Source organism: Dermochelys coriacea, chromosome 6, assembly GCF_009764565.3.
Source record: "Dermochelys coriacea isolate rDerCor1 chromosome 6, rDerCor1.pri.v4, whole genome shotgun sequence".
NCBI classification, from domain to species: Eukaryota; Metazoa; Chordata; order Testudines; family Dermochelyidae; genus Dermochelys; species Dermochelys coriacea.
In genome coordinates, this window is record NC_050073.1 from 59,073,089 (window position 1) to 59,086,267 (window position 13,179).

Consider the following 13,179-nt stretch of genomic DNA (forward strand, 5'->3'; position numbering starts at 1 on the left):
TATTCCTGTCCTCTGTTCTCCTAATCTGGTGTTTGAATAGGTACATATATGCATATCAATCAGGAACACTTTGCAAAACTATGTTCATGTAAAATTTAAGATTTCATTTGAAAAAAACGAATATCTAGCCTTTCTGGTTGGGAAGATAACCTTTAAAATAAGACTGTGCAAGGCTGTCTTTCTGAATCTGCAGAAATGTAAAATTAAACAAAAGCTTTGCCTGGCATGAATGCCCCCATTCTTCTGAATGGAATGTTAACTCTGAACCCAAATGATAATTTATGGCAATTTTTTCAAAGGAGACTTGTGGTATACCTGTGAAAGTGTGCACACATATGCAGATTTACACTTATGTATGCACATACCAAGACTGTGCATAAAACTATGGTAACTGAATGCACAAATGATCATTTGGATGTCTATCCATTTGTGCATGCAATTAATGTGCATGCAAATATAGATTAGCAATTGTGCCCCCTATTTTGCACAGAGTACTGATAATTTGACCTTAAATGTCAAATTTGTAAACTATTTATCTGTAGATCTGTTTAACAGAAACATCCTGCAGTTCTGGGGGAGACTGTAGTAGAGCATCACTACTGTTTTTTGTCTCAGTTTGACTCCAGATGAATAAGAATGAACACAGTTTTCAGACTATAGTAGTATGCAACAAGAATGGTAAGGACAAATATGGTGGCACCTTTTTTTTTAAAATTCTATGGCTTCTCTCCCTCCCCACATTCAAATGAGAAGAGCTGGAACATCCAAGTGAAAGATGGGGGGGGGGGGCAGGGGGAGTACAGGAAAGGGAATTCTGATACTGTCATGATGAATCACAGATACGATCTCTAACACACTTCTTTGTCGAGCAGCTTGTTACAATAAGAACAATAATTAATGTGCAGGAGGGGAAAGTGCTTGCATTGCGGTGTTCCTGCATGGAGCAGGTCACAAAGGTTACATTGCATCCTGAGATGGCTTTGCTGACTTCACACAGCTCAAGCAAAACATTGATGCTGGTGACTGACCTGATGTTCTTTGGCCATACATGCTGTATTTGTGTGTCCGCCTTTATTTCGTACTTTACTAGTGAAGGTAAATTGCTGGGCCAACAAACATTATATATAAATTCTGAAGACCATAAGATTGAATCTAGATTTGGAGTGGAGAAAATGTGAATCATACTGGTTAGGTTTAAAGACCAGGTATCAGGAGGGGTTTTTTTTGCTGCCTTTATCAGAATAATATGAGACTGGGTCACAAGAAATCTGAATATGATCTGTGTGCTGACCTATAAGACAAATAGAGCATAGCTACTCTATAGATCTCCTTGGCTTTTACTGTGCCATTCAACACTATGACCCTAAGAGCACCCCAATGCCAAATGGCAAGGGATTCCCTGGTACAGAGCAGTGAGTTTCAGATGGTCTGACCAGCCTAGTGTACCCCAACTCACTGTTGTCATAATCTATATCTAAAATGGGTCATGTAAGGTATCGTACGCAAACTGGTGACACATTGGTGATTAATTTCATTGTGAAATGTATGTATTAACACTATGTGAGGAATTATGGATACTCACTAATATTATGCTTTAAAGTCTGTGACCAAACAAAGACGGAAACAGGTTTTCCCCCCAGACAGGAGGGAAGGCAGCTATCTATCTGTCTCCAGTGAAATTAAGGAAAGTGGGACCAGAAAAAATGGAAGCCCAATTTACAAATACAAATCAGCAGAGGGGTGGGAAGTCCACAAGAAGATAAGAATAGTATGAGGTCATCCTGAATCTGGGGACAATACAGTGAATACAAGAAGAAGCCATCTTGACATCCATCACAGTACAGACACAAGGGGCCAGAGCTCTTGCGAGCTCAGAAGGATGGGCCCTTCATCCAAAGGGGTTGAAGTCCCTAGGAACTGAATATATGTGAGAAACCTGCTTAGGCAAAGATCTTTCACTTAGGAAGACTAGGGAAACCAGCACCTTGTACTTTTGAAAGTCCTGACTCAGAGAAAATCAGCCACGACTGGATGTAAAAAGATTAGCAAGAAATCTACCTTGAACCAAGGCTGTAGTTTGTTGAGTCTTAGCCACCAGAAAATATATTTTATTTTTATTTACTTGTAACCATTTTGTCTATATTTTTTGCACTTGATCTCACTGAAAACCTATCTCTTTTTGTTAAGTAAATCGTTTTACTTTTAATCTAAACCAACCCAATGCTGTGTTTGAACTGAAGTGATTGTTAACTCCACTTAAAGTAATAAGCTGTGCTTATATCTCTTTAGAGGAGCAATGAACTTTATTTGCTTCTCTGGGTATTCCAGGAGAGGGCTGAGCACTTCCGGGCAGATGATTTTGGGAGAATTCAGGACTGGGGGTGTGTTGGGGTCACCCTAAAAGTAATAACCAAAGACTGGTGGAGACAAGAGTGGGGCTATTGTGTTGTAGGCAGGCTGCTGTGGTCAGAGCATTGAACCAGGGTTGCTCAACACACAGACACTTGGTGCATACTTGTATGCTAGCTGGGAGCATCCAGACATGAAGCTACATCTGCAGAGCATTTTAAGATATTTGGGGTTACAGGACAAGTGGTGATACCACCTCTAATTGGTCTTAATCACATTCCAAATTGTGACAAACACTTGTTGGAAGGTTAAGTGTCGTATGATTCTTCAGCTACACAATCCACCTCTTGCTGCCAATTTGTGCTCCAGAATATAAGCCATCATTGCTGATATTGTTAAACTCCTAGCCCTTGCATTTGTGAAGAAACTTTTCAAACATGTATGAGTGTAAAATGATGCAGTCTTGTCTGCCCAAGTTTGCAGTCAAAGTTAAATAAGAGTTCTGAGTGGGGTGAACTTCCCTCATTACCATGGAATGTTGTCTTTGAAATCTGGTGTCATAAAAATGGTTAAATATTTTACTTCTGATCATTTTAGCAAAAACATCCCAGCTAAAGGGCTTGTCCAGCAATCCCCAACTTAGTTAATTTAAAGTTAAATCCATGCTTGTATGTTTTGCTGAATTGGGTCCTGACTTTCAGAAGTATTCAGCACTCGCAACTCCAGTTGAAATCAATGGGAGCTGTATCTCTTTGCATCAGGCCATTACTGTATGAACTGTAATAAACATGCAGATTTCAAGGGATAACTCTGCACCTGGCTGTATTATTTAACAGGCATTGAGAAATGGCAGAGCTTTTTGCACATCCTGGAGCAGAGAGAGATGTGGAGTTTTATAAGACACATTACTTCAGGACTTTAATCCCTAAGAAGAATGCCTCTAAAACATGCTGCTAGGAGGGCCTTATAGTTGTTGCTAAAAGGAATTTATACATAAGTAGTCAGACCTGGTATAATAGACACATGGACATGACATTGCTGCATTTAAAGCAGGTGCTTTGGATCAGCAGCCTAGTTAAATGGAGCCCTTTGAGTTGTGAGGTTGGGAACACTGCTCTGAAAACCAAAGGCTGGTAACCTGATTTCCAGTTTCTTTCCTTTCTTGGGAGGAAGAAAAGCAGTGAGCATTCAAGTGTTCACCAACAACTGTCAGTGTCAACTTCTCCTGCAGTATCCATGCAGGAATCATTGGTTCAGGGTTTGGGCTGATTACCCTTCATGCAGTGCTTGGCACATTTCAAAGAGGTGACAGAGATCTCTCTTTTTTCAGTGTATGTTGTAAGTCAGTGATCCTCAACCTGCGGTACAAAAAGCCAGTGATACATCAGGCTTTGGTGACTAGTACATTAGGCTACAACTTTCTACCTTAATGATAAGCCTGTCTCTTAGATATCAGAGCTATGGCACAGCCTATCTCCTCTTCAGTGGTGTGTGGTCAAACCTGTCATGGAGCTAAGGCAGCTCTAAGACTGGGCTTTGGGGCATCCTAGACCTGATTGCAGATTAGAACTCTCACAGTCGAATACTAGGCTAAATTCAAGTGCCTTGCTATCAGGGAATACACAGCAGAGCAGCACAGCCTTAAAGGTGAGTGCCACTGGGATGGAATAGAGAGTGGTCAGGATGTTTATCTGTGGAGCCATCAGTGGAGATTAAACCAGTTCTTACTCAGAAAACCCTCCAGGAAGGCCAGGCACTGGTGGTGCCACCAGCCTTCACTCAGCTGAAGCCCTCTGGGTACAACTGACTGCACCAGCAAGAAAGGTCGTGATATTTGACCAGGGTTAATAAACACTTGTGAGAAATAGAGAAATGGGGGGAGTGTGCAGTTTCCATGAACTGCACACTTCCATGAAGTTCTTGCAAGACCCATAAATCCTTTTAAAATGCCAGCATGATCTGTACTTGTTTTTCAGAAGAATCTCGGGTATTTTAGAACTGAAGAGATGTAATCAATAGCCATTTTATAGTCCCTCTGCAGCATACTGTACCTTGAACTTTAACTTATGGTAGTAGTTTCAGAAAAGTAAATCTACAAAGATTAATTCACAAACTTAAGTTGTAATCAATACATTTTAGGGATTTTTTGTTGTTGTTCTGCAGGTCTTGGTTGCTAAATCTCCCGTTGCTCCATTCTCAGCTTTCTTCTACACCATTGAAAATTCTGGTCTGGTTCTTCAAGGTAAGATCACAAATTGTTTTATCAATGGGTGTTTTAAGTAGGCTGAAGGCAGGAAATACTGTGATTGTTTAAAATGATGGCCTTGATAACTAATTAAAATAATGTATTAGAGCAAGCTGGCTGACAAACACAATCCCGCTGCTCTTTTCGTTGTACTGTCTTGAATTATACTGCATTGTATTGCTGCGTATTTCCATATATCTGAGAGCAAATGAGCCATTAAGTAATTAATCAAGCCCCCAGTTTTCATTCAAGGTAAAACCAGATTATTCTGGTAGCATCTCTCCAGTAGGTAGACTTCTCCTGGAGAAACATACATGTCTTGAAATATGATAAAAATATGCAATATTATATTGTCCCCTCTTAGCCATTAGACTGAGACCAATAAAAACACAGGAAATCATTATCACTCTCCTTTCTTATACATGTCTTCTTGTGATTACCTTAAGGTGAAGGCCATCTGGCCATAAATACACCTATGATTCTGTATAATATGGAGTGGTCTACTCATTTGTTGATATGTTGAAAAAAGTGGACTCACCGTACTGAATCCATTTTTTTGCTGAACTGGTCTTGGTTGGTTTCCACCCATTTTCCTAATTGATCCAATTTACCAGAATAAATTCTTCAGGTAGACCTATCAGTGCCTGCCCCTCCCATTCAGATGTATGCGATCTGACCTGCTATGGAGCAAATATTGTTTAAAAACCTCAGTCTCACAATTCCTCAGTCTTCAGTGGCTGGGAAATCACTGGTCTAGCTGATCCTATGAAACACTGTAAGCCTTGTATTTAACTACATACCAAAAAGCCATACTGCCAGACTCAATGGTGTGTTTATCTATGGCTGGATTCTGTTAGGATAGGCTTGGATCTGTGGCAACTTAGATTGTAAGCTTTTTGGAGAAGGGGCTATCTTTTTGTTTGGTCTTTTTACAGAACCTCGCACTGTGTTTTCCTGGTCCATGACTGGGGCTCGTAGGTTCTACTTACGTTAATACAAATAATAATAGCAATATACAATGGTCAGAGAAAAAGGATACTCAGATGATTTTCAATGCAATGTATCCATTTTTGTTTGTTTGACTCAGTTGTGTGCTTGTTTGTGGGGTCCACTAGTTGCTTTCTAAACAGTTGGATACTATATCCAATGCATTCTTACTTATGCTGAAAGCTTAATCTGCCTCATTTGGTATCAGTAACATAAACAGGCTACAGAAGTCAGGAACAATTTTCTTTACTTTAAGTGGAGTAGGCTGGTAGGAGTGGGTATGGATATTTTTAGACCCAGCCCAGAGTAAAAGAAAGGGCTATTTTATGTTTGTCCCAAACTTCTTCATAGTCTGGAGGATCATTCTAACCATAATTAGCAAAGTGGACCCATCTCCTGATGTATCTATCCCCAGACACTAACACTGAAAATCATTCCTTCCCAAAGGTCTCTTCTGTCAGAACATGGAAGTGTTTGTCTGATGAATATTTTTTTTTGTTTGAGTCCATTTTCTTCAACCAGGAGTACAGGTTCCCCATTGATTGAATTCTGCCCTTTCAGAGAAACAAATTGGCCTGGTCATTTACCATGACGGTGGAGTAGGAGCCTCTTATAGCTGGCTTTTAGACTGCATTGTTGCAGGGAGATGGTAGTTGCTTTTTGCATTTTATCCTTTATCTCCAGGTGTACAATGTTAAGTCACTTTTTTTTTGAAAGGAGATAAAAGATAAACCCAGATTAATCTAAACAAATCCTTTGTCTACATTCTTTACAATCTCAAAAGCAGTTTGAAACTCATATTTATTTTATCCACATATTAGATTTTGACCAGGCAGTTATAATTTCAGATCCTTGTTTGTTTGTTATTTTCCCTTTCTTATTGCTATGGAAAGTTGACTTTAATTAAAGATAGGGAGGAAACCAAGGTCCTGTTTTCCCTAGTAATTTGCCACAGTCTATTCCATTTAATAGTTAACCTCCTGACCAGAGACCAAACGCCAGTGTCTGAACCTTAGATGTCACAGGATTCAATCTGAGTCTGTGCTTTTATGTAATCCACCTCTGTTCCTCTTGGTTCTTTTTAATGAGTTCAGTGTTATTGAGAAATGGTGTCTAAGCCATTGTAAGGCCCTGTTTACACTTACTTACATTGTGAGCACTTTCTCAGATAAGTAAGTCTCATTTACTTGAATGGGGTTACTCCTGTGAGTGAGTGTTCTACATTCAGCCCCCAAATTACTATTATTATTGTTGTTTCACTTATTCTGTTCTGAGCACCAAAAATGAGCTTGTTACTGCTCAAAACACAGAGGAAGGAGTGTAACAAAACATTTGGAAATGCTGAGTGTCAGATAGGAGGATACTTAACCTGCTAGCCAAGAGGTAACTGGGTATCTAGTACAAGGGGAGACCAGGTTTGTGCCTGAAAAGTGCCTGGAAACTATGGGAGAGGTAGAACCTGTGCTTCTTTCTGAAGAGAGGCTTGATGCTGAGTAATGGGTGACAGGCAGCTAGCTGAGGCATGTCTGGTGAGAGATGGTACCTGTGCTGCTGGCTGAAAGGCAACTTACTGCTAACAAATGGAATCTATCCCATAGGCTGATAGCAGAGGTAGCTTTTCCATTTAGATTTTGTTGTGCACGGCAGTCGGTGTCAGGAGGGGGAGCACATTCAGGGCATCTGACAAGAGAACAAGGGGATGAGTGTGGGAACTGGTGAGAAACAGCAGCTGTCTGAAATGAAATGCCCAGGATTCTTTCCTCTAACTGGGGGGGTCCCATCATTAGTCTATTAACCATGAGGCCATAAACAAATTGACATTGAAAATGTACCTGGAAACTCCTTGATTATAAAGGAAGAGGGGGGAATAAAAGACAAAGTGAAAGTTTGATTTAACAGCTCCACAAGCAATTCCCATTGCCACTTCTGAGGGATTAGGATATGTGAAATGGGCTAAAAGCAGAAGGAGCTTTCCCCCGCTTTGTTCCATGGACCAGAGGACAATAAATAGCAGGAGAGGCGGTGCAGCTAGTTAGGGATTTCACAGGCTGCTATTTGATGCAGTTTAAGGATCTCTTCTGCTATTGTTGCAATTAAAATGGAAAGCGGAACTGTTCTCCATTTGCAAAAGTCTCCAGCGTCCTTAGGAAAAGAGGGCTGACAGCAAATGGCTATTAACATGGTAATGCTGCCCATTCGGAGGAGTGCATCAAAATCCTCTTTGTTGATGTAAATCGCTGCTCTGTTTGCCCGGTCTCTTTGGATCTCATGGCCTCAGTATAAGCACAGAAAATTGTTCAGAGAGACTCTAATGAAGGAAAAACCACACCTCTTATATCATTTGAGAAGAGCTCCAAGCTGCCCAAGGTCACTGCAGAGAGAAACTTCGCTGCCTTTGTAAACTTGAAGCATTCAGGGTTGAAAAGAATCCAGTTATTCACTCCTTTTATTCCTGTTTTCAATCTAAAGAAATGCAACTTGACAATTGGAAAACAAGGATGACTAGTCAGAGGTTTAACTAAGGAAGCCAGTCTTCAGCCATCCTCATCCTCAACTTAAAATATGGTGTGTAGGTGTGGATGTGTGTGTGCATTGGGGGGACAGGGGACTCAGAAAAACCCTATTCGTTTTATGATATAATATAATGTAAATTCCTCATGAGTCTGAACTGTGACTCCAAAATCCAGTCCTAGCTGCAGATCAAACAGCCTTTACTTAAATTATCAGACAAACCAAAAACCTGGATCTGAACATCCCAAAAATGTTGAAGTTTTTGAAATCTGGATCCAAACTGTATTGCTTGAGTCCCTCCACCAGCCCTCCACCCCCACCCCGCCCAAATGCAACATAAAATTGCAGTTAAAGTGAGGAAAATGACTCACTTAAAAAGAAAAATAACAATAATAATAATGACACAAGATTCCTTATTTATATGTATTCCCTTCCAGTGATTCCAGATCTATTAGATTAAGTATGTAAGTCAAAAGATTATTTTTCTAACCGTTAGTGGCATAAACTCCTCCTAGCATCAGAAAATTGAGTTCTTTCAGAGTCACACACCAGTTCTGGTATTATTGCAGTCAGTGATTACCTGACAATTCTGTTTCTGATGCCTGAGTCAGAATAGACTCCAGCTCACTCTCCCATAGTTGTGGGGTTTCAATGGCACTAAATGGAACAAACATTTGTTTATGTCTGTAAAGTTGGTAGATGTGACTCAGCCACATGTACACAACCAGGAAGAAGATAAGTTGAATCAGAGGATGTCAGTTTTAGGTTGTATACTGTATACATCTCTGACTATAATTATTTGAGAAGCAACATTCTGAGAGATATGTTGGACTCTCTATCATGGTAGCTTTAGTACAGATTCTGCTGCCTGTGAAATTGTCTCTCTCCTTCCACCCCAACCAAGTATCCTCTCTGTTAGTGAGAGGACAGTACTTAAAAGAATAACTGGGCAGAACAATGGCTATTTGCACAAACATCTTCCTTCCCCATCCCCAAAGGATAAACCTACAGTGATTTTCACTGAATCCTAGTACTAGGTGATTTACCCCAGTGCTTAGTGAAATAATTCACTCTTTATAAGAGGTACCAAAACACAAAGCAATAATATTTGTGAGTGATATGGGAGTTGGCATGAGAAATTACTTCTTTGGGGTTTTATAGATTCATAGAGTGTAAGGCCAGAAGGGACCATTAGATCTAGTCTGACTCCTGGATAAAACAAGCCATAGAATTTCACTCAGTAACCCCCATATTGAGCCCAATAACTTGTGCTTGGCTAAAGCATCTCTTCTAGAAAAGCATCTAGTCTTGATTTGAAGACATCAAGAAATGGAGAATCCACCACTTCCCTGGGCCACGTATTCCAATAGTGAATCACACTCACTGTTAAACACTTGTGTTTTATTTCTCATTTGAATTTGTCTGGCTTCAATTTCCAGCCATTGGCTATGCCTTTGTCCACTAGATTAAAAAGCCATTTAGAGTTACTGCAGAGTTGCTCAGGTGTACATGAGATCACTGAGTCTATTCTTAAAGTTTTATTCTTTAATTTTAAAAAGCTGTAATTTTACTGCGTTTGGGGGTCATGCAGACTGATTCCCCTCACTCCCTGAAGAAGATACTGAATACACTGATAAGGTTCCCTGTACTGCCATGTGACAGGTTTTGACTTCTGGGACCACAGGAGTGCGGAGCATTGTAGAAGTGATGATTGATTCTTGAGGGGATTGTAACATCCTGACTTCCCCCTCCACTCCACTCCCCCATCCTTTTAGCAGGTGTTGTGGAAGGTTAAGTATGTTGTGTGTCATGAGTTACTGGGACAGGTGACTTTTGGCTTGTAGAGATAAGGGATGTGTGATTCTCTTGGGAGGGAGAATTTAGGGTACAGGTTGAACAGATCTGAGGGAGTGCAGGGTGGCAGTTTTCCACAGGTGGAACAATGGTTGACACTGATAAATAAAATACAGGGGATATGCAAAGTATGGAAATATTGGGCATCAGAAAGAAATGTGGAGGAGCCTACAAGCAAGGAATTAGATTCTGATTGCATTTCAGAGCCATTGTTTTTCCTACCGCAGTGCCTCCAGCTTTTGCATCTGGGGAATCAAGTGTTAGCACTGAAAACAGTTTTCATCTTCCTCCACTACCCTGCTCCCTAAAGAAGTCACCAGAAGGCAGAGGTGAAAGTAAGCCAGTACGCCCTGGTACGGCATACCGGCAAGAGCCAGTGCACCGTACTGGGGCAGCCCAGCTTTCCCAGGGGGAAATTTAAAGGGTCTGGGGCTCTCAGCAGTGGCTGGAGCCCCAGGCCCTTTAAATTGCCTCTAGAGCCCCACTGCTGGAGCCCTGGGGTAGCAGCTGCTGGGCTCCAGCAGCTATTTAAAGGGTCCGGAGCTCCCCTGCTTCTACTGCCCCAGCCCTTTAAATAGCCGCCAGATCCCCGTCGCCACTACTCCAGGGCTCCAGGGGCTATTTAAAGGACTGAGGCGGTAGAAGCAGGGGAGCCGCAGGCCCTTTAAATAGCCCCCAGAGCCCTGAAGTAGTGGGGGCTCCAGGGGCTATTTAAAGGGTCGGGGCTCCAGCTGCCTCTGCCTCCCCGGTCCTTTAAATAGCCTCTGGAGCCCCGCCGCTTTCCCAGGGCTCCGGCGGCTAATTAAAGGACCACGGCAGTAGAAGCAGGGGAGCCCTGGGCTGCTGCTGCTACCCTGGTGGGGAGGGGGGAAAGGAGAAGGAGAAAGGGATGGCACTTACCTTACAGGGTGAGCTGGGGCTGGTTCTGACCCCCTCAGCCCCACCCCTTCCATCCTAGGCCCTTCCCCTTCTGGGGGCCAGAGCTGGCCCCAATGTACCAGTAAGTCACTTGACTTACTTTCACCCCTGCCAGAAGGCCACCCACTCAGCCATGGCACATAGGGCACACCAGGATGCCTGTTCATCTCAACATGCTGTGAGAGACTGATTCAAATAGCAAGGAAAGTTGTAAGGGAGAAGGTGCATTAACAGAGCTGTTGTGGGGAGTTCAGGACTAGCCTAACTGGGCTGTTGCAAGTCAGGACTGAGATGTTTGGCAGTATCGGAAGCTTGTACAGCCCCTGTCTACACGCTACACAGTACTCTTTTTCATTACTGCCAAATACTCATACTTTATTCTTAAGTATCTAGAGATACTTCATGGTGAAGAATCCCAGAGGCTTCTGGGGAAAAGGGAATAAAGAAACTGAAATTATGGCTTAGATTTAAAACGTAATGCTTCACTGGCTGGGGAATCATTAATGAACATTCACCAAAAGCACATTTTAAACTGCCTTGGAAACGTGTCCTCAGTGATCGACATAATATGTCTGTGCCTATTTACCAATGATCTTAAATGTGGGGTTTTTTTAGTTCATACATGTAAAGCTATATCTAGGAAAGGTGCTTTTGTATTGGTCTAATAGAGTAGACTCTAGTAGAGTGTATGAGTTCCTCTCTTTGTCGTTCAGCGCATGGTGCAAAATAAGATGCTTTTTTAAAAGGAAACTTTTCATTAATGTTATCAGACTTTCCTTGTGCTTCTCCTGTCCTTTCTCAGTGATGACCACCTTACTGTCTTCTCAGATACAAAATGTCTATGAGCACCTCTAGACTTCTTCCTTAGAATTCTAACCTTTCCCCTTGGAACCATGTTATAGGGGCGATCCATTATTTCCCATAACATTTTCTAAATATAGAGCTAGTAACTTGCAAGACCCCTTTGAATTGGTCAGCAGAGCCCATGAAAACTTGGATTAAGTATAAGTAGTGGAGCAGAATTCCTGGAGAATAGCTTTAAGAGGACAGTATGCATATTAAACAGAGGGATATATCAGGCCTGTGTCTCCATTCCATTTTTTGTTCTGATTTGTATTTTTAATGTGTAGCTGGATGAAGTGCTCATAAAGTGAGGGACTGACTGCTGTCAACTCCAAACCTGTCCTGGAGTACTCCCTCTTAATTCAATCATGCAGCCCCACATTGTTCTGACAATGGACTTCATTCCTGATCTTCAGCATCCCAGTTTATCCCAGTCCTGACCCTCCCATTTATCTTTGCTAATATACCTACGTCCTATGCTTCAGTGCACCACTTGCTATGTCAGGCCTCCGAGGGCTCCACACAATCCTACCAGTGTATCTCAATCCTGACCTTCAGCAGCCCATATTTATACCAGTATTGCCCTCCCACTCTCACAGCTCTGCCAATGCACATCAGTCCCAGCCTACAGCATCTTCTGCTTACTCCAGTCCTAGGACCTCAGATACTACCACTGAACTTCAGTCTGACTCTGCAGCAAACTAAAAAAAATGTCAAATGATTTGGAACTGTCAACTTTTGCTGCAACCTTTGTATCATGTGTTCTTCATCAGATATGTGTCAGTGCGGCTCATGCTGTAGGTGCACATGTGCCTCATGTATGCAAGACTAGAATTTTTTTTGAATAACAGTAGCCATCCCACCCTCCTTCATAGAATCATAGAATATCAGGGTTGGAAGGGACCTCAGGAGGTCATCTAGTCCAACCCCCTGCTCAAAGCAGGACCTAATCCCCAACTAAATCATCCCAGCCAGGGCTTTGTCAAACCTGACCTTAAAAACCTCTAAGGAAGGAGATTCCACCTCCTCCCTAGGTAACCCATTCCAGTGCTTCACCACCCTCCTAGTGAAAAAGTTTTTCCTAATATCCAACCTAAACCTCCCCCACTGCAGCTTGAGACCATTACTCCTTGTTCTATCATCTGGTACTACTGAGAACAGTCTAGATCCATCCTCTTTGGAACTCCCTTTCAGGTAGTTGAAAGCAGCTATCAAATCCCCCCTCATTCTTCTCTTCTGCAGACTAAATAATCCCAGTTCCCTCAGCCTCTCCTCATAAATCGTGTGCTCCAGCCCCCTAATAATTTTAGTTGCCCTCTGCTGCCCTCCTTCCCTGTCCCCTCTTCCAGCACCCTTCGCACAAGAGCCTGTTGCAAACAGAAGTGGCCTTCTTGCTTTGTCTAGGAGCTATAGGAGAGGTTCCATCAAAGTTCAGGGGAAGAGGTATTCCCAGCATTTCCTCATTCCAAAGA

The 13,179-nt window shown here is 42.1% G+C and overlaps 1 protein-coding gene across 7 annotated transcripts in view; it reads left to right on the forward strand.

The window, feature by feature from the left end:
* Positions 1 to 13,179, forward strand: part of RAD51B (RAD51 paralog B) — a 634,909-nt gene that overhangs the window by 456,416 nt on the left and 165,314 nt on the right. For 6 of the 7 annotated variants that reach the window (XM_043517414.1, XM_038405609.2, XM_043517415.1 and 3 more), the window contains one exon: positions 4,513 to 4,591. The exons of the other annotated variant lie outside the window; for it this stretch is intronic. In XM_043517414.1, coding sequence (XP_043373349.1) covers positions 4,513 to 4,591 — 79 coding nt within the window. The remainder of the gene's footprint in view (positions 1 to 4,512; positions 4,592 to 13,179) is intronic. 7 annotated transcript variants of the gene reach the window in all.